Genomic DNA, 19,841 nt, shown 5'->3' with positions numbered 1-19,841 from the left:
GCTAGCCACTTCCGCACTCATGCTGGGCACGGCCTACCACCATGTCAGGCTCTAGGCCTACACTGCCAGATTGCTCACACTGCTTGTAACAACCATTACCACACATATACTAGAATAACTTCATCCTATTGGACTGTTACTTCATTTAAAAATTAAAATACTTTTTAATCATTAGCATATTCCTGATTTAGATGGTGTAAGTCTTAAGTATGTTATAAAAGATGGAATAATTTGGACAATAACAAAGCTATACAATGGTACTTAGAATGCAAGTTTGAAGAAAAAGCCCTGTTCCCTAGTTTATAGTAATATAAAAATTCCATTTGCTGAGGTCCAATTCCTCCATTTCTCTTGGGAGACTATTGGAAAAGGAATCCATAAATAAGTTCTAAACAATGTGAAAATGTGGTTCTGATAAAATAAGAAGATGAAAAATCTACCATTATTTTTTGCGTAGTAACCTTGTTTTATAAGTCATATTTGTAATTCCATTCTACCTAAAGTTAATAGATCTGAGACTAACTGACCTTTGGTTTCAAAGCTTGCTGGCATAGGCTTTCAGATTATTCTGTTATCATGTAGTAGGCATACTTCTATAACTGCCTTCTTCCTTAAATCTGAACAGTAAGATTGATCTATTGCAGCTTATCTGCCTGTATGCAATTACACTCCACACAGTGGAATTTGCTTAATTACACTTCAAGACAAATTGAATTCCCTGTAATCCTGTAAATATACATTCCTGTGCCAAATGGATTAGTTGATTAGATGGTGATAGGTTGGACTTGATGATCTCGAAGGTCTTTTCCAACCTGTTTAATTCTGTATTCTGTGTACATTACTATTATTGCCCTGACATCTCAGAGCACAGTGTTGTGAACCACAATTCTACTATATCTCAGAGGGTTATAAAATAATTGCATAGTGCCAAATGGGATGGTATTGGATTTTGTATTTGAATAGGTTGCTCCTCCCCAGGAAAGCCCTATGTACCTGATCTTCATTTTGGGTATTCCTATGGCTGAGATCTGCCAGACATATACTACGGTGGTTTGAGTTCTGAAGTGTCTTCATCGTGAGCTCCTTTTGCAGCTGTATCCCTAAATGCCCTTCAGCCTCTTGTGGGACAGAGCAAAGGTCACTATGCAGCTGGGTGACTCAGTAGCAAAGTTATGGCAACACAATCTGACTGTAGTCAGCTGATATACCTCCTGCTTAGGTGACTATGGGACTTGGATTGTCTGAAACATAAAGATCTTAGGCTGCTTACCCGTAGCAGAAATGCTGATCCTTATATTTATCGTGTGATTTATAAATTGAAGTGTTTGGCGTAACTAGTAGATTTAGTCTGCCTCTGATTTCAGTGTTCAAGGGAATAAAGATTCCTGGTTCTGCAGTACTGGTGGATTATTTATGTTCTGTGCTACCTTTACTCTTGACCTTGATCAGATATATGTTGGTTTTGCTTTTTCTCCCCCAGGGACAAGGCTGGTGGATATGGAATCCAGGCCCTTGGTGGAATGTTAGTTGAGTATGTCCAGGGAGACTTCTTGAATGTGGTGGGATTTCCCCTGAATCACTTCTGCAAAAAACTAGCAGAATTGTACTGTCCACCCCCTAAACATAATATACAGCATAAGAAGTATGACTCTATCCCTTCTGTGGACACTTTTGAGAACCTGAGTGATGGAGAAAGTGAATCTTCAAATTTCACAGAGCACAAAGGTGCTAGTAAGTTGGACAGCAGTGGGATGTGTTCCTTAGGAACTATTTACAACTCCAAGAACAGTTCTAGTGCCAAAACTGGTTCTGTGATACCTTTGGAAAATCAAAAAGGAGTGTCAAAAAGTGCAGCAAAACTTCCACCTAAAATTCTAGAGCTGATGGATGGATTTAGAGCTTCAAAGGTAAGGGAAAAACAAAACTACTCATTACATTGCTGACTGAGGTGATTTTTACTGAAGTACAATGACACAAGAAGGTAATGCAAAATACTTGAACTGGGGTAAGAATGTATTAATAATTAGTATAAAAGGACTGCTGAAGTACCAGAGAATTGAAGACAGCTGAAACTTCCCCTGCAGTGCAAATATTGGAGGGTTCTGTATTCGTTCTTACTGGTTTTATGACATTTCAGTTATCTGCTAAAAAATTTTGTCGCTTTTGTTGATAGGAAAGAAAGGTTAGTTTGTTGGGTTTTGTTGTTGTGGTTTTGGTTTTTGGTTGTTTGTTGTTTTGTTTTTTTAAACTGATCACAAGAGCACAATTAATCAGGAAGTTGCCTTTACATGCTCTGTAAAGAAAGCATTTAATACGGTTATCTGACATAAACTGTGACAGGAGTTGCATCTATTATATTTCTGTTCTAACTTTTAATGCATAGTATTAGAAGTCTGTGGAAGATCTTAATTTTATTGTTACCCATTAAGGGAGATTTCTGGTTTTAAACCTTGTTTCATGTTTCAGGTATGTTTAGCTGATAGTCTTCATGCAGTATCTGATGGAGACATGCACATAACAGCTTACAAAGGTCACACTCTGTGTAGCAGCCAAGTATGATGGGAAATAAGTAGCTGGACATCTTAAGTGCTGCAGCATAGTGAATAGTGAAAAAGGTGAAGGAGAAATGAACACAAATCATTCAAACAGATCACTGATCTCCTGTCAAGTTATTAATGTTTTAAGAAGAGGTGAAAATGCTGTTAAAGTGGCTTTGAAATGACAAACCTAGAACTAAAGATATAAAAATTTGAGAGCGAGTGAAGGGAAACACACAAGATAGTAAACAACAGTTTTGCTGAACAGGCAGAAAGTTGTACTCAGATCTGAAGGAAAACCACAGTGTGGTCATTGTCAATCTGTGGGTGTGCTGCTTGTAGGCTTGCAAAGCAGTATTGAAATAATTGAAATAAAAGTAGCCTTCAGATTGCTGTATTTGCCAACTTCCTCATGTGTCCATAGGAAGTGAGTTCTCCTGTATTCAAATGGATAAGATGATGCTTAGTATTTCTTCAGCTTAAAAAATATACAAATTTGGAGAACTATCGGCATTTTGTGACACATTATCTACACTGTTTACAGTGATGTGATGCTGAAATCTATTTTGTGCAGTGAAACAGTGGGGGCTGTAAAGAGAAGCAGAAGCTTTCTTTGCCCACAAATCTAGTATAAAGTCATAGTAGAAGTGCTGAGTTTCATGTTGAACTAGTGGGATTTTTTTTACTCAGGCCTGTATCCTTATAAAATAAATCAATAGTTTCAATGAATGCTTGCTGTGATCTGACAAAACAGATCACTTTTCCCCTTGCAGAATAGGGATAGGAGCACAAAAATATGTAATGTCATGAAAGCTCCCAAGTTCTATTTCACCTTGATCCTGGACTGTTGTTTCAAGGACTTCCTGCAGGTGAAGATGTTGGTGCCTGTTTTACTCTGAACAGCTCTGTTGCAGAACAGGAGACCAGGGCTAGATCGTACTTTGTGAAACTGAGTATATTCTGAGTTTGTGTAGTCTGATCCATACTCAGACCTTTGGGGTTTCTTCTTTGACTTTTTTTTTTTCTTTTTCCCCTCCCCTTTCCTTGAATGGAGAATTACGTAATGTCAGACAGCTCAGTTTTTAACCCTTTCTTCTCACCTTTCTCATTCCTGCTCTTACTGTTTTCAGGTGATACCAGTCCAAAGACTGAGCAGGTCTTTGAATCTGAATGGCTGTAGCGCAATTGCATTCATCTCAGTATTGTGAAAGCCTGGATTGTAATAAATCCCAGCTATATATTCTTAGTAGAATGTCAAAGGAAACTGGAAAAAGAGAATGAAGATGATGAAATATATAGACACATAGTAGTAGGCCTTACTTTTCTCCATTTTATTTTTATTAATCAGAATGTCCATTTTTTTCCTTGACCATCTTTGATTTTTTTAAAATACATTATAGTTGCCTGCAATTGCCAAGAACTGGATTCTGTGATTGCTGTGTATGCTTCCACTCTTGTGGTCTTGCCCAACTTCCTCAGGCTTAGGTGTTTTAACTAGTTCAGAATCCTGAAACTGCAGAATTGCAAATTAATTTCAGATTGAGAGGTATATACTTACCACATCTCACTACCTTTCTGGTTTGGTTATCTCTACAAGGTCAGTTAAGCTTTTCAGCTTAGACAACTGCATTGCTTGTGAGATTTTCTTCACCATGAGGCACTAGCTGGTGTCTTTTTTCCTATTCCCTGTGTACACTCATTAAGGTGCAGTTGTGCTCTGATGTTTTATTCCTTTTTTTCTCTTTAATTTTTATTAAACAAAGACCAGTATTATAGCAACTGAAGCTGTTAGAGTGCCTTAGTGGGACTCTCCAGTTCCTTATGTTTTGGCTGAATCAAATTTAAAATCTGTAGGCTACATCCCAGAATATTTTGAGTTCCTTCTCTCCCAAACACCTTTGTTCAAATTTCTGTTAGTTGACTAGGATAGTGAAACCTTCTGAAAGGGAAGGAAATGTATCATAGCAATTTTTGGTTTTGTTAAACCATGGTGCATTTTCAGTAATTTGATAGAGTAAGTCTGGGCAAAAGGTAAACTTACTTTGTTTCTTCTTTCTTGATAACAGTCTTTTAAAATCAGCATGCTCTTCTTATAACTTTTTTTCCCTACATGCAGGCTCTGTTTGTAGCCTCTAAACTGAAAATATTTGATCATCTGAAAGATAAAGGACCACTGAATGCTGCAGATATTGCAAATGAGGTTGAAGCCTCTGTGTGTGGAACGGAAAGACTCCTTGATGCATGTGCTGCTCTTGGATTACTGGAGAAAACACCACAAGGTGACTAATTTCTCCTCCCTTCAACTGTGTGTAATATCAAAAGACATGCAGAACTGGAGTAGGTGCTTTGAATGTTACAGAGTCTGACTTGATCTTGGGGGAAAGGGGAATGGGGATTGATGCTCTTTTCCTTCCATTATTAGTAGCTGGAATTGTTTCATTTGAGGGGGCAGGCTTTATCTAATGAATGCATTCAGGTCTCTTTTGAGGAATCCTTAGATTGCTTTTGCATTCTGGACGTAGTACCAACCAAATTTCTAACAAAAAGTTTTGTGGGCAGTGCTAGAGAGCAGCATAGTAACTCAGATGTATCATCTGCATTTGGGTTATAACAACCCCATGCATCACTACAGTCTTGAGGAAGAGGGGCTGGAAAGCTGCCCAGTGAAAAAGAACAGGGGTTGTTGATCAACACTTGAATATGAGCTGGCAGCGTGCCCAGGTGGCCAAGAATGCCAACAGCATCCTGGCCAGCAGGACCAGGGAGGGAATTGATTGTTCCCGTATGTACAGCACTAGTGAGGCCACACCTTGAATACTGTGTTCAGTTTGGGGACTTACACAACAGGAAAGAGACTAAGGTGCTGGAGTGTATCCAGAGAAGAGAAACAGAGCTGGTGAAAGGTCTTAGAAGGAACAACTGAGGGAACTGGGGTTATTTAGCCTGGAGAAAAGATACCAAGGGAAGACCTTACCGATCTCCACAGCTCCCTGAAAGGAGGTTGTAGTGAGGTGAGTGTCAGTCTCTTCTTTGAAGTAACAAGTGTTAGGACAAGAAACAGCCCCAAGTTGCACCAGGGGAGGGTTTAGATTGAATATGAGGAAAAAATTCTTCATCAAAGAGGTTGTAAAGCACTGGAACAGGCTGCCCAACCTAAATAATTCTATGATTCTATCAGACATAAGGACCAAATTCCATTGCCTGCTGCAGTAACACAGAGTCAATCTTCAGCAGAGAAACAGGAAAGCTCTAGAGTGTGTGCATGCATCTTCTGGAGTGGAACAGTACTTGAAGTTGTATATAGGTGAGAGAGTCAGTAGTGGGATAAATGTTTTTAGTCTGCATTATGTAGTTAGAAGTCTCCATATGCATCATTTACATAGTAAGACTGAAGCAGGCAAATGCCAATGAAAGAAAATAAAGAAGCCTTTCAGGTACGTTAGAGGACAAGACCAAGGACAATGCCTTAAAGGCAAAACATGCTGGAGAAAGTGTGAAATTACAGGAAGAAGTCCTAATCTAAACAAAAATGCAGTCAAGAATGAGGAACTTCTAATAATATTCTTCTGTATTAGGTGTCTGAGGTACTGTGCTTTAAAAAAATGTTTTAAATCAGTGCTTATCTATATCTTCCAGCATCTCAGTTCTTTTTTATAAACAAAGTGCTTGCTCCTTTAAGAATGAGAAGACCTTTAGAATTATTCATAGAAATCTCTCCAGTAAAAAGATATAATCCTAAAATCAGGATTTGCTAGCTATTTAACAGCTATGCAGGAAAATGTGCCTTTGGATTTTAAATGACAGTGGTAAATACTGAAACAAATCTCATTACAATTGGTTTCTTTCCATAAGGTTACAGTAATACAGATTCAGCAAACACCTTCCTGACCTCAGATGGGGAATACTCAGTTCATGGCTATATTATCCACTCTAATGACCACCTTTGGCCTCTCTTCACAAATTTGGAGTCTGCTGTCAAAGAAGGCAGCAGGCAGAGCCATCGAGCCTTTGGAAAGAAAGAAGATGATTTATTTAAGGTACTGTAAATGCTTACTAGTATCAAAACTAGCCATGAGGAGTCCAGAATTGACCCAGGAGCAAATGGGAGCCTGAGCTGAGAAAGCCAGTCAATCTCAGAAATAGGAGAAACATCATGAAACTTGCTAGTCACAGACTTCTCTTACCTTCAACTTCAGGCTCTAAAGTGCTGAAGCAATGTACTGGGAACTTCAAGTGCTGATGAAAATGCTCTGGCTAAAGTGTTGCCCATCCAGCTAACATACTCTCAGAAGAACCATTTACATTCCTGTGGCCTTTTTATAAAACCAGATAACACCTTATCCTACACGTACTCCTTCCATATTGGATGCCAATCACTTGGTAGTCATGCATATCCAGTTTAATCTGTGCTATATAATCAAAGCTGTTACCAAAGTGGCTTTGTGTTGATGCAGTGGAGAAAGGATCCAATCCTTTCTATGAAGGTTTGTAGTTTTGTGTATGATTCAAGCCAGTATGTAGTTGTGACAAGAACTGTAATCCTTTCTTCTGTCTGTTTCCATCTCTGTAGCATTCCTTTTGCAATGATAGCCCAGATAGATGTGTTCATACTGGAGAATCACATAGAATTGTAACTAGCCTAACTTGTCAGTTATCCACCTGGGAATCATGCTGGGGTCATAAATATTTGTGCATGTTTGAGGAGAGGGCTAGTTAGAGTGAGCCGGACAGACATCACCTCTGACAGCAGTACTGGTTTAAATTGAAATTAAGAGTTCATTCTGAGGTCCTTAATTTGTACTTAATTTCTAGGTGCTGATGAAGCTAGTCTCCTAAAGCTACAGCCCTCATTTACAGTTGATGGGAGAAAATAAGGGCCTTTGAAGACTTAAGGTCCTGTTAGCCTAATGTTAGTACATGGATTACTGGTGCTAGAACCTCCTTTAGGAATCCTTCACAGGCATTTTAAAGGGAGTTTAAATACTTTACATTAGGAGAGATCCCGCAGTAGATGCTTACATTTATGTGCTAGTTGTTTGAATGTTGGTGAACTGCATCTCACCCATTCTTAACTATCTGGATTACCAACTTGAGGTTCCTTTCATGATGCTTGTATCAGGTGTCACAAGCAGTTCAGGCCTGAGCTCCATATGCATACAGGATAATATGTCCAATATAGGCTGCCTATGGCACTCTGCATATCACTAGAGATAGTTCTGCTTCACGGTAGCTGTAAAGTCAGACGTAACTGATTAAGCCTGTACAAAAGGGATACGTAGAGGCATTCATGCATAAGTTTTGTTTCAAAGGTAAAAGCATGGCATTGTGGTACTGAGTGCTTGCATTTCACCTAATCAAAAAAAAACACAGCATGAGGTGTTTAAGCTATGGCTCAGTCACCTACTTATTTTCCTAATATGGGAGAATAAATGTCAGAATTAAATGAAAGCAATTTGGGAGTACATCAAGATGAAGGAAGAACACGTAGACCAAAAGAAACAGCTCTTTCCTTTCAAACAGTTTGAGATACCTGCTCCACAGCAAGCTATGTTCCTAAAGGTATATCAATGGCACAGCATTTCTTTACAAACACTTTCTAGGTTACTCCTTCTTCCTGCTAGACTGCCCCAGCTTCAATGGGCAGAAGTGCTGGATTTAATAGCCCCGGGACATAACCAAGGACTCAACCAGGTTCAAACCAGTCAAATGTATGTCTTCTGAGACATACTGCAAAATGTGTCTGCAATCAGTACTTCAGACAGGATCCCAAAACTTGCTTATTGCTACAGTGAAACAGCAAAAGACTTGGATGAGCAACTAGTCAATGGCACTTCTAGCTGATCTTCTATTGTTAGCATTCTAATGTTAATGGTGTGCACCTACTGCCTTGGTTCTGCATACTTTTAGTTATATAATGAAAATAAACGTGTGTTTTTTTCCTTTTTTAGGATTATTACCACAGCCAGGAAGTGAAGCAGCGTTTTATGGCTGCCATGCACAGCATTGCCCACCTGACAGCAAGGGATGTGGCTACAGCATTTGATCTTTCACAGTTTAAATCTGCTTGTGATTTAGGAGGTATTGCTTGCAATTGAACTTGTATACAAATTAAAGGGAAAAGTTATTTTTCTGGTATTGTAACATTAGAATATAAGGACTGAGCACAGTTAACTGAAAGTGGAGTTACTTAAATGGTATCTGAGTAGATTGAAATAAGTGACTGTTTGCCACAATCAGTTGCATACTGACACACCTCAACACAGAAAACAAGATGATCTATGAGTCAGCTAATACAATATTGAGCTGGGAACTTCATTTTCAAATGTGCTGTTGATGTCCTTTAGCATGTCCAAGACTTTCAAAAGTCCCTCTGTACTGGAGTGTCAGACTTGATATGCTGCACTGCTAGAGTAAGAAGTTTTTGATTAGTTTAGAATTGGTTACTTTTGTGTATGGTTTCAGTTATTAATACCTGAGGGGACCATGAAATGCTGAAGACCAATAACAGCTCTTCTTGTTAGTGTCCTTTTTTGCCCTGGGCTTCGAGTAACTGTACAACGTTAGTGTTACTACACAGGGAAAGATTAACTGAAGAAAGATCACTTTACTCAGTGCCTGGGGAGGTGGCATGGCATATCAGGAATATTGTGGCCAGCAGGAGGAGGGAAGTCATTGTGCCCCTGTACTCAGCACTGGTTAGGCCACACCTTGAGTCCTGTGTCCAGGTCTGGGCCCCTCAATTTAGGAAAGATGTTGAGTTGCTGGAATGAGTCCAGAGAAGGGAAACAAAGCTGGTGAGGAGTTTGGAGCACAAGCCCTATGAGGAGAGGCTGAGGGAGCTGGGGTTGCTTAGCCTGGAGAAGAGGAGGCTCAGGGCAGACCTTACTGCTCTCTACAACTACCTGAAGGGAGGTTGTAGACAGGTGGGGGTTGGTCTCTTCTCAAGTAACCAGCACCAGAACAAGAGGACACAGTCTCAAGCTGTGCCCAGGCAGGTTTAGGTTGGATGTCAGGAAGAAATTCTTCACAGACGGAGTGATTGGCCATTGGAATGGGCTGCCCAGGGAGGTGGTGGAGTCACCATCACTGGAGGTGTTTAAGAGGAGACTGGATGAGGCACTTGTTGCCATGGTTTAGTTGATTGCATGGTGTTGGGTGATAGGTTGGACTTGATGATCTCAAAGTTCTTTTCCAACCTGGTTTATTCTAATTCTAGTCTAAGTTTAATTCTAATTCTTTTCTAATTCTATTCTAAGGAATTAACACAATACTGGTGGTGTAATCTTTGCCATTTGTGCAGAGACTCCCAAGAATTTACCATCTCTATTCTTCACCATGCCAGAGAGTATTTGTCAAACTTCCATCAGCATGTCATAAATGGTAGATAGTTATAGTGCTCTTCATCCACAAATCTCAAGTCCTTGCCCTTTCATTACTGTTCTTCTAGCTCTAAAAAACCCTGTTGTACTTGTATCAAAGGTCCTATTAACAAGTCCATGATAGTAAGGAGTTGTGCCTGTGTTAATCATTGAGCTGTCTAATTCTGCTTCAGTGTTTATTTTAATGCTATGTACAACCTTGTCTTTTAAAATGTCTGCAAATGCTGGGAGAAAAGACTTGATTTGACTTTTTTTTTACATTTCCAACAGGTTGCACTGGAGCCCTGGCTAATGAATTAATACAAATATACCCAAATCTCAAGGTCACAGTATTTGACCTTCCAGAAGTCATTACAAACATCTCTAACTTCCAGCCTTCAAGACAACATACAGCTTCAGTGACATATGTATCAGGTAAATGTCACATACGATCTTTTGTCTTATTTCTGTTATCCTGGAGCACAAGGCAGGCTCTTGCTGCAGAAAATGGTGTGCTATCCTGCTCCAACCCCACAGGTCTGTCTTAGTACAAGGCAATGTAGACCCACCCATGCTAAACAGGGGCATTGCATTTCTCAGACTTGTGGAGATAAAAACAACTTGGCTGTGGTTGCAGAATGTGGATATATAAAGAAGTATAAATTAGTAATTTTTGAGTACCACGGGGAGTGGAGGCTGCATGTTCTTGTCTTAGACTTTTCTTTCCTAGGAACCTGCTGCCTACAAATTACTTGAATGTCCTCTTCCTTGTTTTATGCTTTCTCTCCATTTTTAAGTGTTACAGAATTCTTACCTGTGATCTGCAGTTCTCTTTAAGTATGCTTTCTTTATCTGCAAATCAGTACACACCTATACCTGTTCATTCTTGTTTCTTTCATTACCTCTGCTGAAGTTCCTACCTCCTCTGCAGTACTTTAATGTAATCTGTGTGGTTTCTCTAGGAATGTAATAGCTCTGCTTTCCAACAGGTGACTTCTTCAAGGATAATATTCCAGAAGCAGATCTTTATATCCTTTCCTGTATTCTTCATGACTGGCCTGACAAAAAGATACATGTTCTGTTAAGCAAGATATCAGCTGTTTGCAAACCAGGTAAGTTTATTTTCTCTTGTGGACTTAAAGGTGCATATTAATACACATACTAGAAAAGCATATTTTTCTGTCCAATCATGGTAGCCTTTGCTTGAATGTCTATGCTGGCATTATGGTAACATCCACTATGAAAAAAAAAAACCCAAGGCATGCAAAGCTGCTAATAAAACTATATAAAATAAGCCTTTATTACAGTTGCAGGTTTCACATACAACTATATTATCCCCTGTAAGCCCTGTATCATCAAATAACTATGTGCTTATACAAAGAATAGTCTAACTAGAGCTCCTTCAGGTTAATGAAGAAGCAGTTTGTTTTGCTCTCACTTTACTGTCTCAGAACATGGCAAGCTCTAGTTCAGCACTACTTTATGCACAGATTTCATGAGAAATGTCTTCTGGTTTCTTCTACATTTGAATCATAGAATTATAGAATATCTTGAGTTGTAAAGGACCTTTAAGGATTGCCGAGTCCAACTCCCTGCTCCTCACAGGACTACCTAAAACTAAACCATAGGATTAGAAGCATTATCCACTTGCTCCTTGAACTCATACAGGCTTGGTGCTGTGACCATTTCCTTGGGGAGCCTCTTCCCAGTGACTGACCACTTTCTCAGTGAAGAACTTTTTCCTGCCTTTTAGTCTGGAGAAGAGGAGGCTCAGGGGAGACCTTATTGTTCTCCACAACTACCTGAAGGGAGGTTGTAGACAGGCAGGGGTTGGTCTCTTCTCCCAGGCAACCAGCACCAGAACAAGAGGACACAGTCTCAAGCTGTGCCCGGGAGGTTTAGACTGGATGTTAGGAAGAAATCCTTCATAGAGAGAGTGATTGCCTATTGGAATGGGCAGCTTGGGGAGGTGGTGGAGTCGCCATCACTGGAGGTGTTTAGGAGGAGACTTGATGGAGTGCTTTATGCCATGGTTTAGTTGATTAGATGGTGTTGGATGATGGTCTCTTCCCATCTGGTTTATTCTATTCTATTCTAATGTCCAATATGAACTTCCCCTGAGGCAGTTCTATTCCATGTCCTGTTTCCACATGTCCTATCACTGTTTACCAGGGAAGAGATCAGCACCTCCTTGGTTGCCCCTCTTGAGGTAGTTGTAGATGGTTATGAGGTCTTCCCTCAGCATTCTCCAAGCTGAAGAAACCAAGTGGCCTCAGCTGCTCTTCAGCTTGCTTTTGAGGCCTTGCACCATCTCGGTCACCGTCTTCTAGACACACTCTAATAGTTTCATGTCCTTCTTCATCAAGGTGCCCAAAACTGTACACAGTACTTGAGGTAGGGCTTCAGTGGTGCAGTGCAGAATGGGACAGTCACCTCACTCAACTGGCTAGCTGTGCTGTGATGCACCCTAGATACTGTTGGCCCTTTTGGCTGCCAAGGCAAACTGTTCACTCATAGTTAGACAGCATTTAAGATCAAAGGAGAAGACAAAAAGTGGAAAATCAGCTGATTCCTTAATCCAACTGAATTAACTGTAGCTGTGATTCCCTTCATAGAACATTCAAAATTAGGTCTAAGACATATGAAGTGCAGTTCTCTATAAATTATGAAAAAAAATAGTGGGTGACTTAATCTTCTGCAAAGATTGGGGTACAACAGATGCTTAAAGGAGTTGTTTGGTTCAAATGGAGACAAGACTGACTTTAAGATCAGGAGTCAGGAAGCCACATGAACTTCACTGGAGTGAAGATTGTGGTCTAAACTCCTTGTTCCTTTTAATAATTAAATGGTTGCTTCCAGGAAGAGATTACTAAAAGTAAAGATGTGTCACTGATGAATAAAGACCACTAGAACACCAGTCTGAGGGGCCTCTATAACCATCTATGAACAAAACGCTAAAATCTTGAATCTAGATACTGAACCGCTTTTGGTTGTTTTGGAAATGTAGGAAGTGCCCTGCTAGTGGCAGAAATTGTGCTTGACGAACAGAAGATGCACCCTCCTAGAGCTGTACTACAGTCCCTTAGCATGACTGAAGGCAAGCAGAGAAGTGGCTCAGAATACATACAGCTACTGGAGAAATATGGATTCACAAATGTACAAATTAAGATCACAGGAAACTTAGTAGATGCTGTTTTGGGCTTCAAGAAGGATCTGTCACCATAGTGTGCCCAAAAGCAAACTGGGATGCTGAATTTTTACAACATGCATGCAATGTACCTACAGCCAGCCTATATTGTCAGTTAGGATCATTTTGACCCTTTATCTGAAGCACTAATGTTACAGACCTTGAATAAAAGTTGTACTGCAGCTTCTGCGAGACTTAAGTTCTAGACATTTGAAAAGTGTCTGGGGCTGGCTGAAACTTCTGTGTTAAATACCTTTATGTCCTGTTCTTTTGTCTAGTTTGCAGATCACATTAAGCTTACACTTGACATAGCTGTATAGCATGGCAAGTTAAAGCTACAAGCTTTTATGACCCACATAAATACCTTACTTTTCTTGGACCTTAAAGATAATTCTCCCTCTGCAGTGTTATTTTGTCATTTCTGCTCTTTTTTATCAGAAGTTAAAAAAAAAAACAAAAAAACCTCTCTGGATTTGAGGATGCTCGTCCTCTTTTTCACTTTTCTGTGGGGCTTGCCTAAAAAAATCATAGATACCTTTTTTAAGCACTTTTTCAACAGGCAAAAGTGAAAATAGGGCAAAGCTCAAACGTGTTCCTGCAGCAGTCAAAGAGAAACTTCTGCAGCTTCTGACCTCCACAGAGGCTGCAGGTGAGAGCTGTTACCTATTGGTTCCTATCAGTTTCAGGGTTTTCTGAATATAGTTAGATGGCCATACATGCTTTCTGTCTCATTGGTTGAGATGAGTTTTAGGATTTATATGTAAAATTCTCTTACAAAAATTAAAAATAGAAGTTTCTGCATGTTCCAGTCTTTAATTGGTCAAGTATCTCCAATACTCTTACCTCAACTCTTCAAGTAATTTGTCACTAATGTCACCTCTCCTAATGTTACTTTTTCCTGATACTTCTTTGATATTTATTTTTTTCTATTTAAAATGGACTTTGTACTGGAAACCTTCCTGGAAATTAAAGTTGTACTTTCAAACTTTTTTCTGTCAGTTATGAGTTTCTTGCTTGTCACACTTCTATAATCCCAATAAGCTAGTGAGAAAGTGGCTGTATCTACTCTCAGTCACCAACCTCCACAAACTATAGAGTTGGTGAGTAAGGTCAAGAGCTGCATCTTCCTGGTAGACTCTGACTAGTTAATCAGAAGTTACTTTGCTCTTTGAGCACTGAGTAAAGTGAAAGTGCCATGGTGGTTCGATTCATCATGAGAAATACGCTTACTACAGAGCATTTCAGCAGCACAGAATCGGGCAAATGTCAGACTTCTACAACACTGAGGCTTTTAATTCTAAGCAAAAGGGGTTATGAATGGATATTTGATTTCATCTGTAAAGACATTTAAAGAGGTAAGGCAAAATATTCAACAACTGAATAAACTGGTTTTCCATCTTGAGAGATGAAGCTTGAGATTATGCTTAATAGGTTTGTATTTTGAGCAGCAATTGTATGTTTCTCATCTCATAGTTATCCATAAAGTTCATAATACTGTTATTTAAGTTGCTCTAGGCTGCTCAGAAAATTGCAGTCGTAAAGCTGGCACATGTAACTCTCAGACTTTAAAACTGTGCCTCAAAGTGCTGTGTATCTGACTGTAAAGCCTGAATAGAATGTGCTTGGCTACCACACAACCTCAGTATACTCTGTGATTAAAGCACAAACTACACACTAAGCATTAGTCCATTGGGCATAGTGTCTGTGGTAATGCACCACAGCTTTGCACTCTCAGGGTAATTAAGCATTGGAGCAGGTTTCCCAGTGAGTTTGTAGAATCTCTGTCCTTGGGGAGTTTCAAGATCTGTGAACAAAGCCCTAAACAAGCTGAGCTGACTGTGGAGCTGCCCTGCTTTGAGCAGGAGTTTGGACTAGAGATCTGTGGTCTATTTCAACCTAAGATGTAGTCTAGTCATTTGACATAAGCCAGTCACCTCTGAAATGATAAATTCAACTTTTCTCATTAAAGCCCAAATTGAGGTTTTTCAGCTGGTCTGAAGGAGAATGGTATCTTTTCCTAGCTGCTAGAAAGGGTAGATTTAGTGGTGTTACCCTGAAAAGCCTTCCTAAGAAATACACATAACTGAGTTAAGTTTGTGCCTGCTCACTAACCAAGACATGAAGAACAAGGATTTAAAATCAAACTAACTTCTTCCAATAAAGCCTGTGTGTTGTATTGCTCCTCAGGAAGCAACATTCAGCAGTGCCTTCATCATGATGATGCCTTTTACCTGCATTCTGCCTTAACAGCAGTGCATGGAAAATGTGATAAATGCAGATAAATAAATTTGTTGAGGTAGAGAATTGTGGGGGTTAACAAATTGATAGACAAATAACTGAATAACAGAAAAATAACTTCATCCCTCACTCACTGAACACTGAGCAAAGAGTCCTTGAGGAAGACACAGGAGTCTGTGTAAATGTACAGATACAACTTGGTTGGCAGTCCCACCTCAGTCATTTTCATATCTCTTTTTTGCCTTGTTATAGCTATTAACAGAACTTGAGTCTGGAAAAGTATACAGGGCAGAAGCAAAGGGTAATGCATTGCCTCAGCCACTTGGCACAAAAGTTTGGGCTATTCAATGGCTAAACCCCTTTGTGTGAGCTCTCAGTTCAGTTTTGGATGTGTCACCTGACTCTTGGGTAGCAGAGGTATTTAATGTGGGCTTTTGTTTTATTGTTGTGGGATTTTTTAATAACTTTTTGAAGGGCTGGCACTTTTTTCTTTTTTTTTTTTTTCTTTTTTACCCTTCCTGTCTTTTCATTGGTAATTATGTCCTTGTGAAACAATGATAATCTGGATTAAAGTAATTCAGAACAGACTGTTTAGACCGTTTATTCTTACCTCCCCTAGGACCATGGACAAAATTTCTTCATCGAAGTATGCTTCCTGAACGGGTTTGCAAGTTAGCTCTGTTTGAGTCTCTCTCATGAAGAGATTGCAATTATATTAGTAAATCTTGAGCAACTGTATAGAGTTTTTCTTTCTTCTTCCTTGTACTAACTTAATGTACTGTGTCTAATTTTTGAAGATATATTTCCCATATTGGTTGTGCTTCATGGATATATTTTTCCAGATTATCCTGGTGTTACCTGGATGACTCAAATAACTTTCAGTATCAAATTATAATGACCACTCTGTCTGTGTCCATCTTTCAAGAGTGTACAAAATTTGGTCACCCTCTCCCAAAGCTGCAGTGTAAATGGTGACTTAAAAATGACAGTGCTAAATTACTTTTCTAGCAACATTTGCTGTGTAACCAGGAACAGCAAACCCCAGCTCTCTGTTGAAGGCAAAGGAGAATCACATGGGAAGGAGGGGAGGGAATGGAAACCACTGAATTTTAACAAATGGGCTTCATTGACATAATGTGAATATCTAAATATTAGACATTCAAATTAACTAGTCACCCTGAGCTCTCCAATCAGTATGAAAACAAGGATTTTCAGAGGATGATTTGTCTCATCTATCTCTGAAAGGGAATTTCCTGGTTTTCCTAAGAAAAGTGATTTTCCTGCTGAATAGAGCATACTTAAGAGGGCTATCTGAAATTCAAGTATCTAATGCTCCTTTTGACAGTATCCCTCTCTTGTCTTCCCTTACCTCTCATGGGTCTGGAAGAGGCTGTGTATGAACAGTAATTTAAGTTCTGCTCACATCCCATGTCAGTCCCACCACAAAGACCTCAGTTTCCTGCAGTAATCACATACCACACTGCTTTATAGAACCTTTGCTTCGATAAAGCTCGTGATCCAGCCTTTTGTCTGCTTGGCACCATTACAGTAGGAATGTGAAGCAACAACACATGGCAAAGATGTAACTACTACTACTGTCTTACTGTTTCTTACAACCCTCAGGCTATGTCTGCAGTATCCATCCCCTCTTTCTCTGAAAACGGAGACGTGACTTGACTCATTTGACCCCACCGTAACATGGCAGAGAATTTTCTGGCTTTTTTAGGAGGCAGATCATGCATTTAACAGTGATGTAATAGTAGAGCAAATCCATAAAAGATACATTAAATCACCTGCATCTTGAGGTTTGCACCTTTATATATTGTAGCAGAAACTCTCTTGACTGATAATGGATTAGTATTTGTTGCATGCATTTGCTTTTAAATTAGGCAGTGGGATTTTGCTGTCTGAAATGGTACGAGGTGATGAGAAGAAGAACAGGAGCACAGCTCTGCTGCAATCTTTGAACATGCTCCTGCAGACAAAGGGAAAAGAGAGAACTGGCTCTGAATATCAAAGCTTACTGGAACAAGATGGATTCACAAATATCAAAATCAGATCAACAGGAAATATGTTAGATGTCATTCTCTGCATTAAGACCTAGAAAAAGCGGATTTTGTAGTAAAATCAGGATGTTTCCATGTGTTCCTTGTTTTGTAATCATGCAAATACTTTCTTAGTTTCCCATCAGTATCATAAATATGAGATGTGCCAGCTTTCTGAAGTTACTTTTAAAAATGAGGAAATTGATTGCATGTATCTTTGAAATTGAGTAAAATGATGCCAGACGATTCTGGCGTCATATTACGGCAGTAATACTATGGCTGTACAACACAGTTTCTGTATTACACTCAGAAACAAGGCTCCAGCCACAAATGGTGCCAGCAGCCCTCCAGGAGTGTCTACACTCAGCCTCTATCTGGGACTAAACTATATAGCAGTTGCTCTATCACCAGCTGACCCCTCCCCCAGCAGAGAAGGGGAATCAGGAAAACAAGAGAACATCTACAGGCTGAAATGAAAATAGATTTCATGAAATAGCCAGCCAATACAACATACATATACTTGTATTCAGCCTAGCAAAAGTGCAGTGGTGACAATATCTAGAAAGGCAGACCTCAAGATTAGCAGAGGAAAGAGGACCAAGAGCCCAAGCAGTAGACTCAGACTTCTCTCTCCTCAATAAACTTACTCCTTTATGCTGAGTGTGATGCTCATGGTATGGGAGCCAGCTCAAGTCAGCTGTCCTGGCTTACTCAAACTGCTAATGGCCTGCAGACTGTGGCTGGCCTGGGACTCTGGCCCAGGAAAACCAGGATGGAATATTCATGTTGCTGAGAAATCACAGATTCTTCATACTTGGAGCAATTAGAATAATCCAGGTTTTTAGACCAGCACACATATTTTTGCTCCTATTTCAGGAGACTAATGCAGGTATCACTGCAGTACTCCATCACTATCCATTGTATGCTAACACTTTCTACTGTAAATAAATATTTTCTAATAAAGTCTGGAAAGTGCTACTCAATGGTGTAGTCCAGACTGGAAACTAACTGGAGCAGTAGCTTCTCAGAAGAGCCAAGACTGACCGCACTGAGATTTCTGGGGAAAGGCAGTTGCATAAAAGCAAATTTCATGTGTGATTATAACTGCAGTTTAAATGTGGGAACATCACATTTGGTTCAAGTACATTGTACTACTCCTCTTTAGCCCTACTTGGACAACTATTAGCTGAACAATACTTTTATCTTAGATTTTTCAAACCCACAGCACATCAAAGTCCCAAAATACGAAGTTCCTTTTAAAGTAACAGAAAATATTAGGGTGGTAAAGATTCCCAGTGTATGGAAAAATTCTCTCTACTTAGAAGTTCCTGTTCACAACAGAGACAGAGAAGTGTAGTAAAGCTTTATTCGAATAAAGGGAGAGTCCACAGGACAATTCCTGGTGGGGTCTCTCAAATTGCTGGGAGCCGCAGCTCCCCTTTTATCCCAGCCGCACATTTCCCTCTCCTTTTCCCTATTGGCTAAGGTAGTCAGGATTTATAGTCTTTCCCAAAACACCTACTACATGTCCCCCTTCACATGCAACCTTCCTACTGCCTACATTGTATGTTCATTTAAATTAGGTTCTTCATGACTCTAGGTGGAGGAGTTAATATTTAGGAGCCTATTAAACCTGCACTCTGGTCTGAAAGTTCAAGGGTTTAGGCTGTGTTCAGTGTTATGTCATATTCTGACAGACTCCTTCCGATTTACCATGATTTGTAAAACAAGGCTATCTTGCAGATGCCTCTTTGTTGTTTATGCACATGGATAAGGGGAACTGTCTGGTTCCTCTCCCTTCCTCTTCCAACCCGCCTCACCAATTCTTCCTTTGTAAAGACACCAGTTACTTTTAATCCCGTCACCAGCCTTGCACACATTGTGTTGTGCTATGAGAGTATTCCCTTTCAGTTACAAGCCTTTTTAAACAGCTAAAAACCACAGTGAGCTGTGTGTGCCTGCCTAAGAATATGCACCACAGTCTGGAGCATGGTATGTCTAACCCTGTATTGGCATGGGAGGAACCTCCCTATATCTGTATTACAATTTAGCACATAAAATAGCACACCATTTACTTTTTATATTTAGATGTGCAAAACAAAAAGGAATAGTGACATTATAATAAATACTGTATCACACCAGCAGGAACAAATTCTGTCTGGTATATTCTGTTCTCACAACACGGACTCTGAGATGCCTGATTTTGAAATCCTGCAAAGTACACACATGTTTAAGCAGTGGTTTCACACACCTCAGCTACTGCAACTTTGTGGCTCACCATCATCTGTTTACAAAAAAAGTTTGTATTTATTTACTTTTGCAGGAAACATCCATCAACAGTAGAAGTAGCAACATAAAGTGTGCATGAACTAATGGCCTCCAGCTAAAACAGTTTCAAAGATTTGCTTCTATAAAGAATAGGTGTAATTTCAGACAGAAGTTTGGCCATTAGGTGTAAAAATTCCCAGTAAAATTA

At 39.6% G+C, this 19,841-nt stretch overlaps 1 protein-coding gene across 4 annotated transcripts in view; it reads left to right on the top strand.

Moving 5' to 3' along the window:
• ASMTL (acetylserotonin O-methyltransferase like) overlaps nucleotides 1-19,472 on the top strand; it is a 34,644-nt gene extending 15,172 nt beyond the window's left edge. Inside the window, exons 7-13 of one of the 4 annotated variants that reach the window (XM_068141365.1) lie at nucleotides 1,481-1,907; nucleotides 4,654-4,816; nucleotides 6,390-6,574; nucleotides 8,486-8,615; nucleotides 10,187-10,330; nucleotides 10,885-11,007; nucleotides 17,210-19,472. In XM_068141365.1, the coding sequence (XP_067997466.1) occupies nucleotides 1,481-1,907; nucleotides 4,654-4,816; nucleotides 6,390-6,574; nucleotides 8,486-8,615; nucleotides 10,187-10,330; nucleotides 10,885-11,007; nucleotides 17,210-17,424 (1,387 nt within the window). In that variant the 3' untranslated portion in view covers nucleotides 17,425-19,472. The other 3 variants (XM_068141378.1, XM_068141371.1, XM_068141355.1) reach the window with 3 other exon arrangements.
• Nucleotides 19,473-19,841: the final 369 nt, after the last annotated feature.

The sequence above is a fragment of the Melanerpes formicivorus genome, unplaced genomic scaffold (assembly GCF_026170545.1).
Source record: "Melanerpes formicivorus ecotype bairdi unplaced genomic scaffold, bMelFor1.0.p_v2 SCAF_1, whole genome shotgun sequence".
Lineage (NCBI taxonomy): Eukaryota > Metazoa > Chordata > Aves > Piciformes > Picidae > Melanerpes > Melanerpes formicivorus.
Note: the sequence above shows the minus strand (reverse complement) of the source record. Positions and strands in the feature narration are given on the sequence as shown.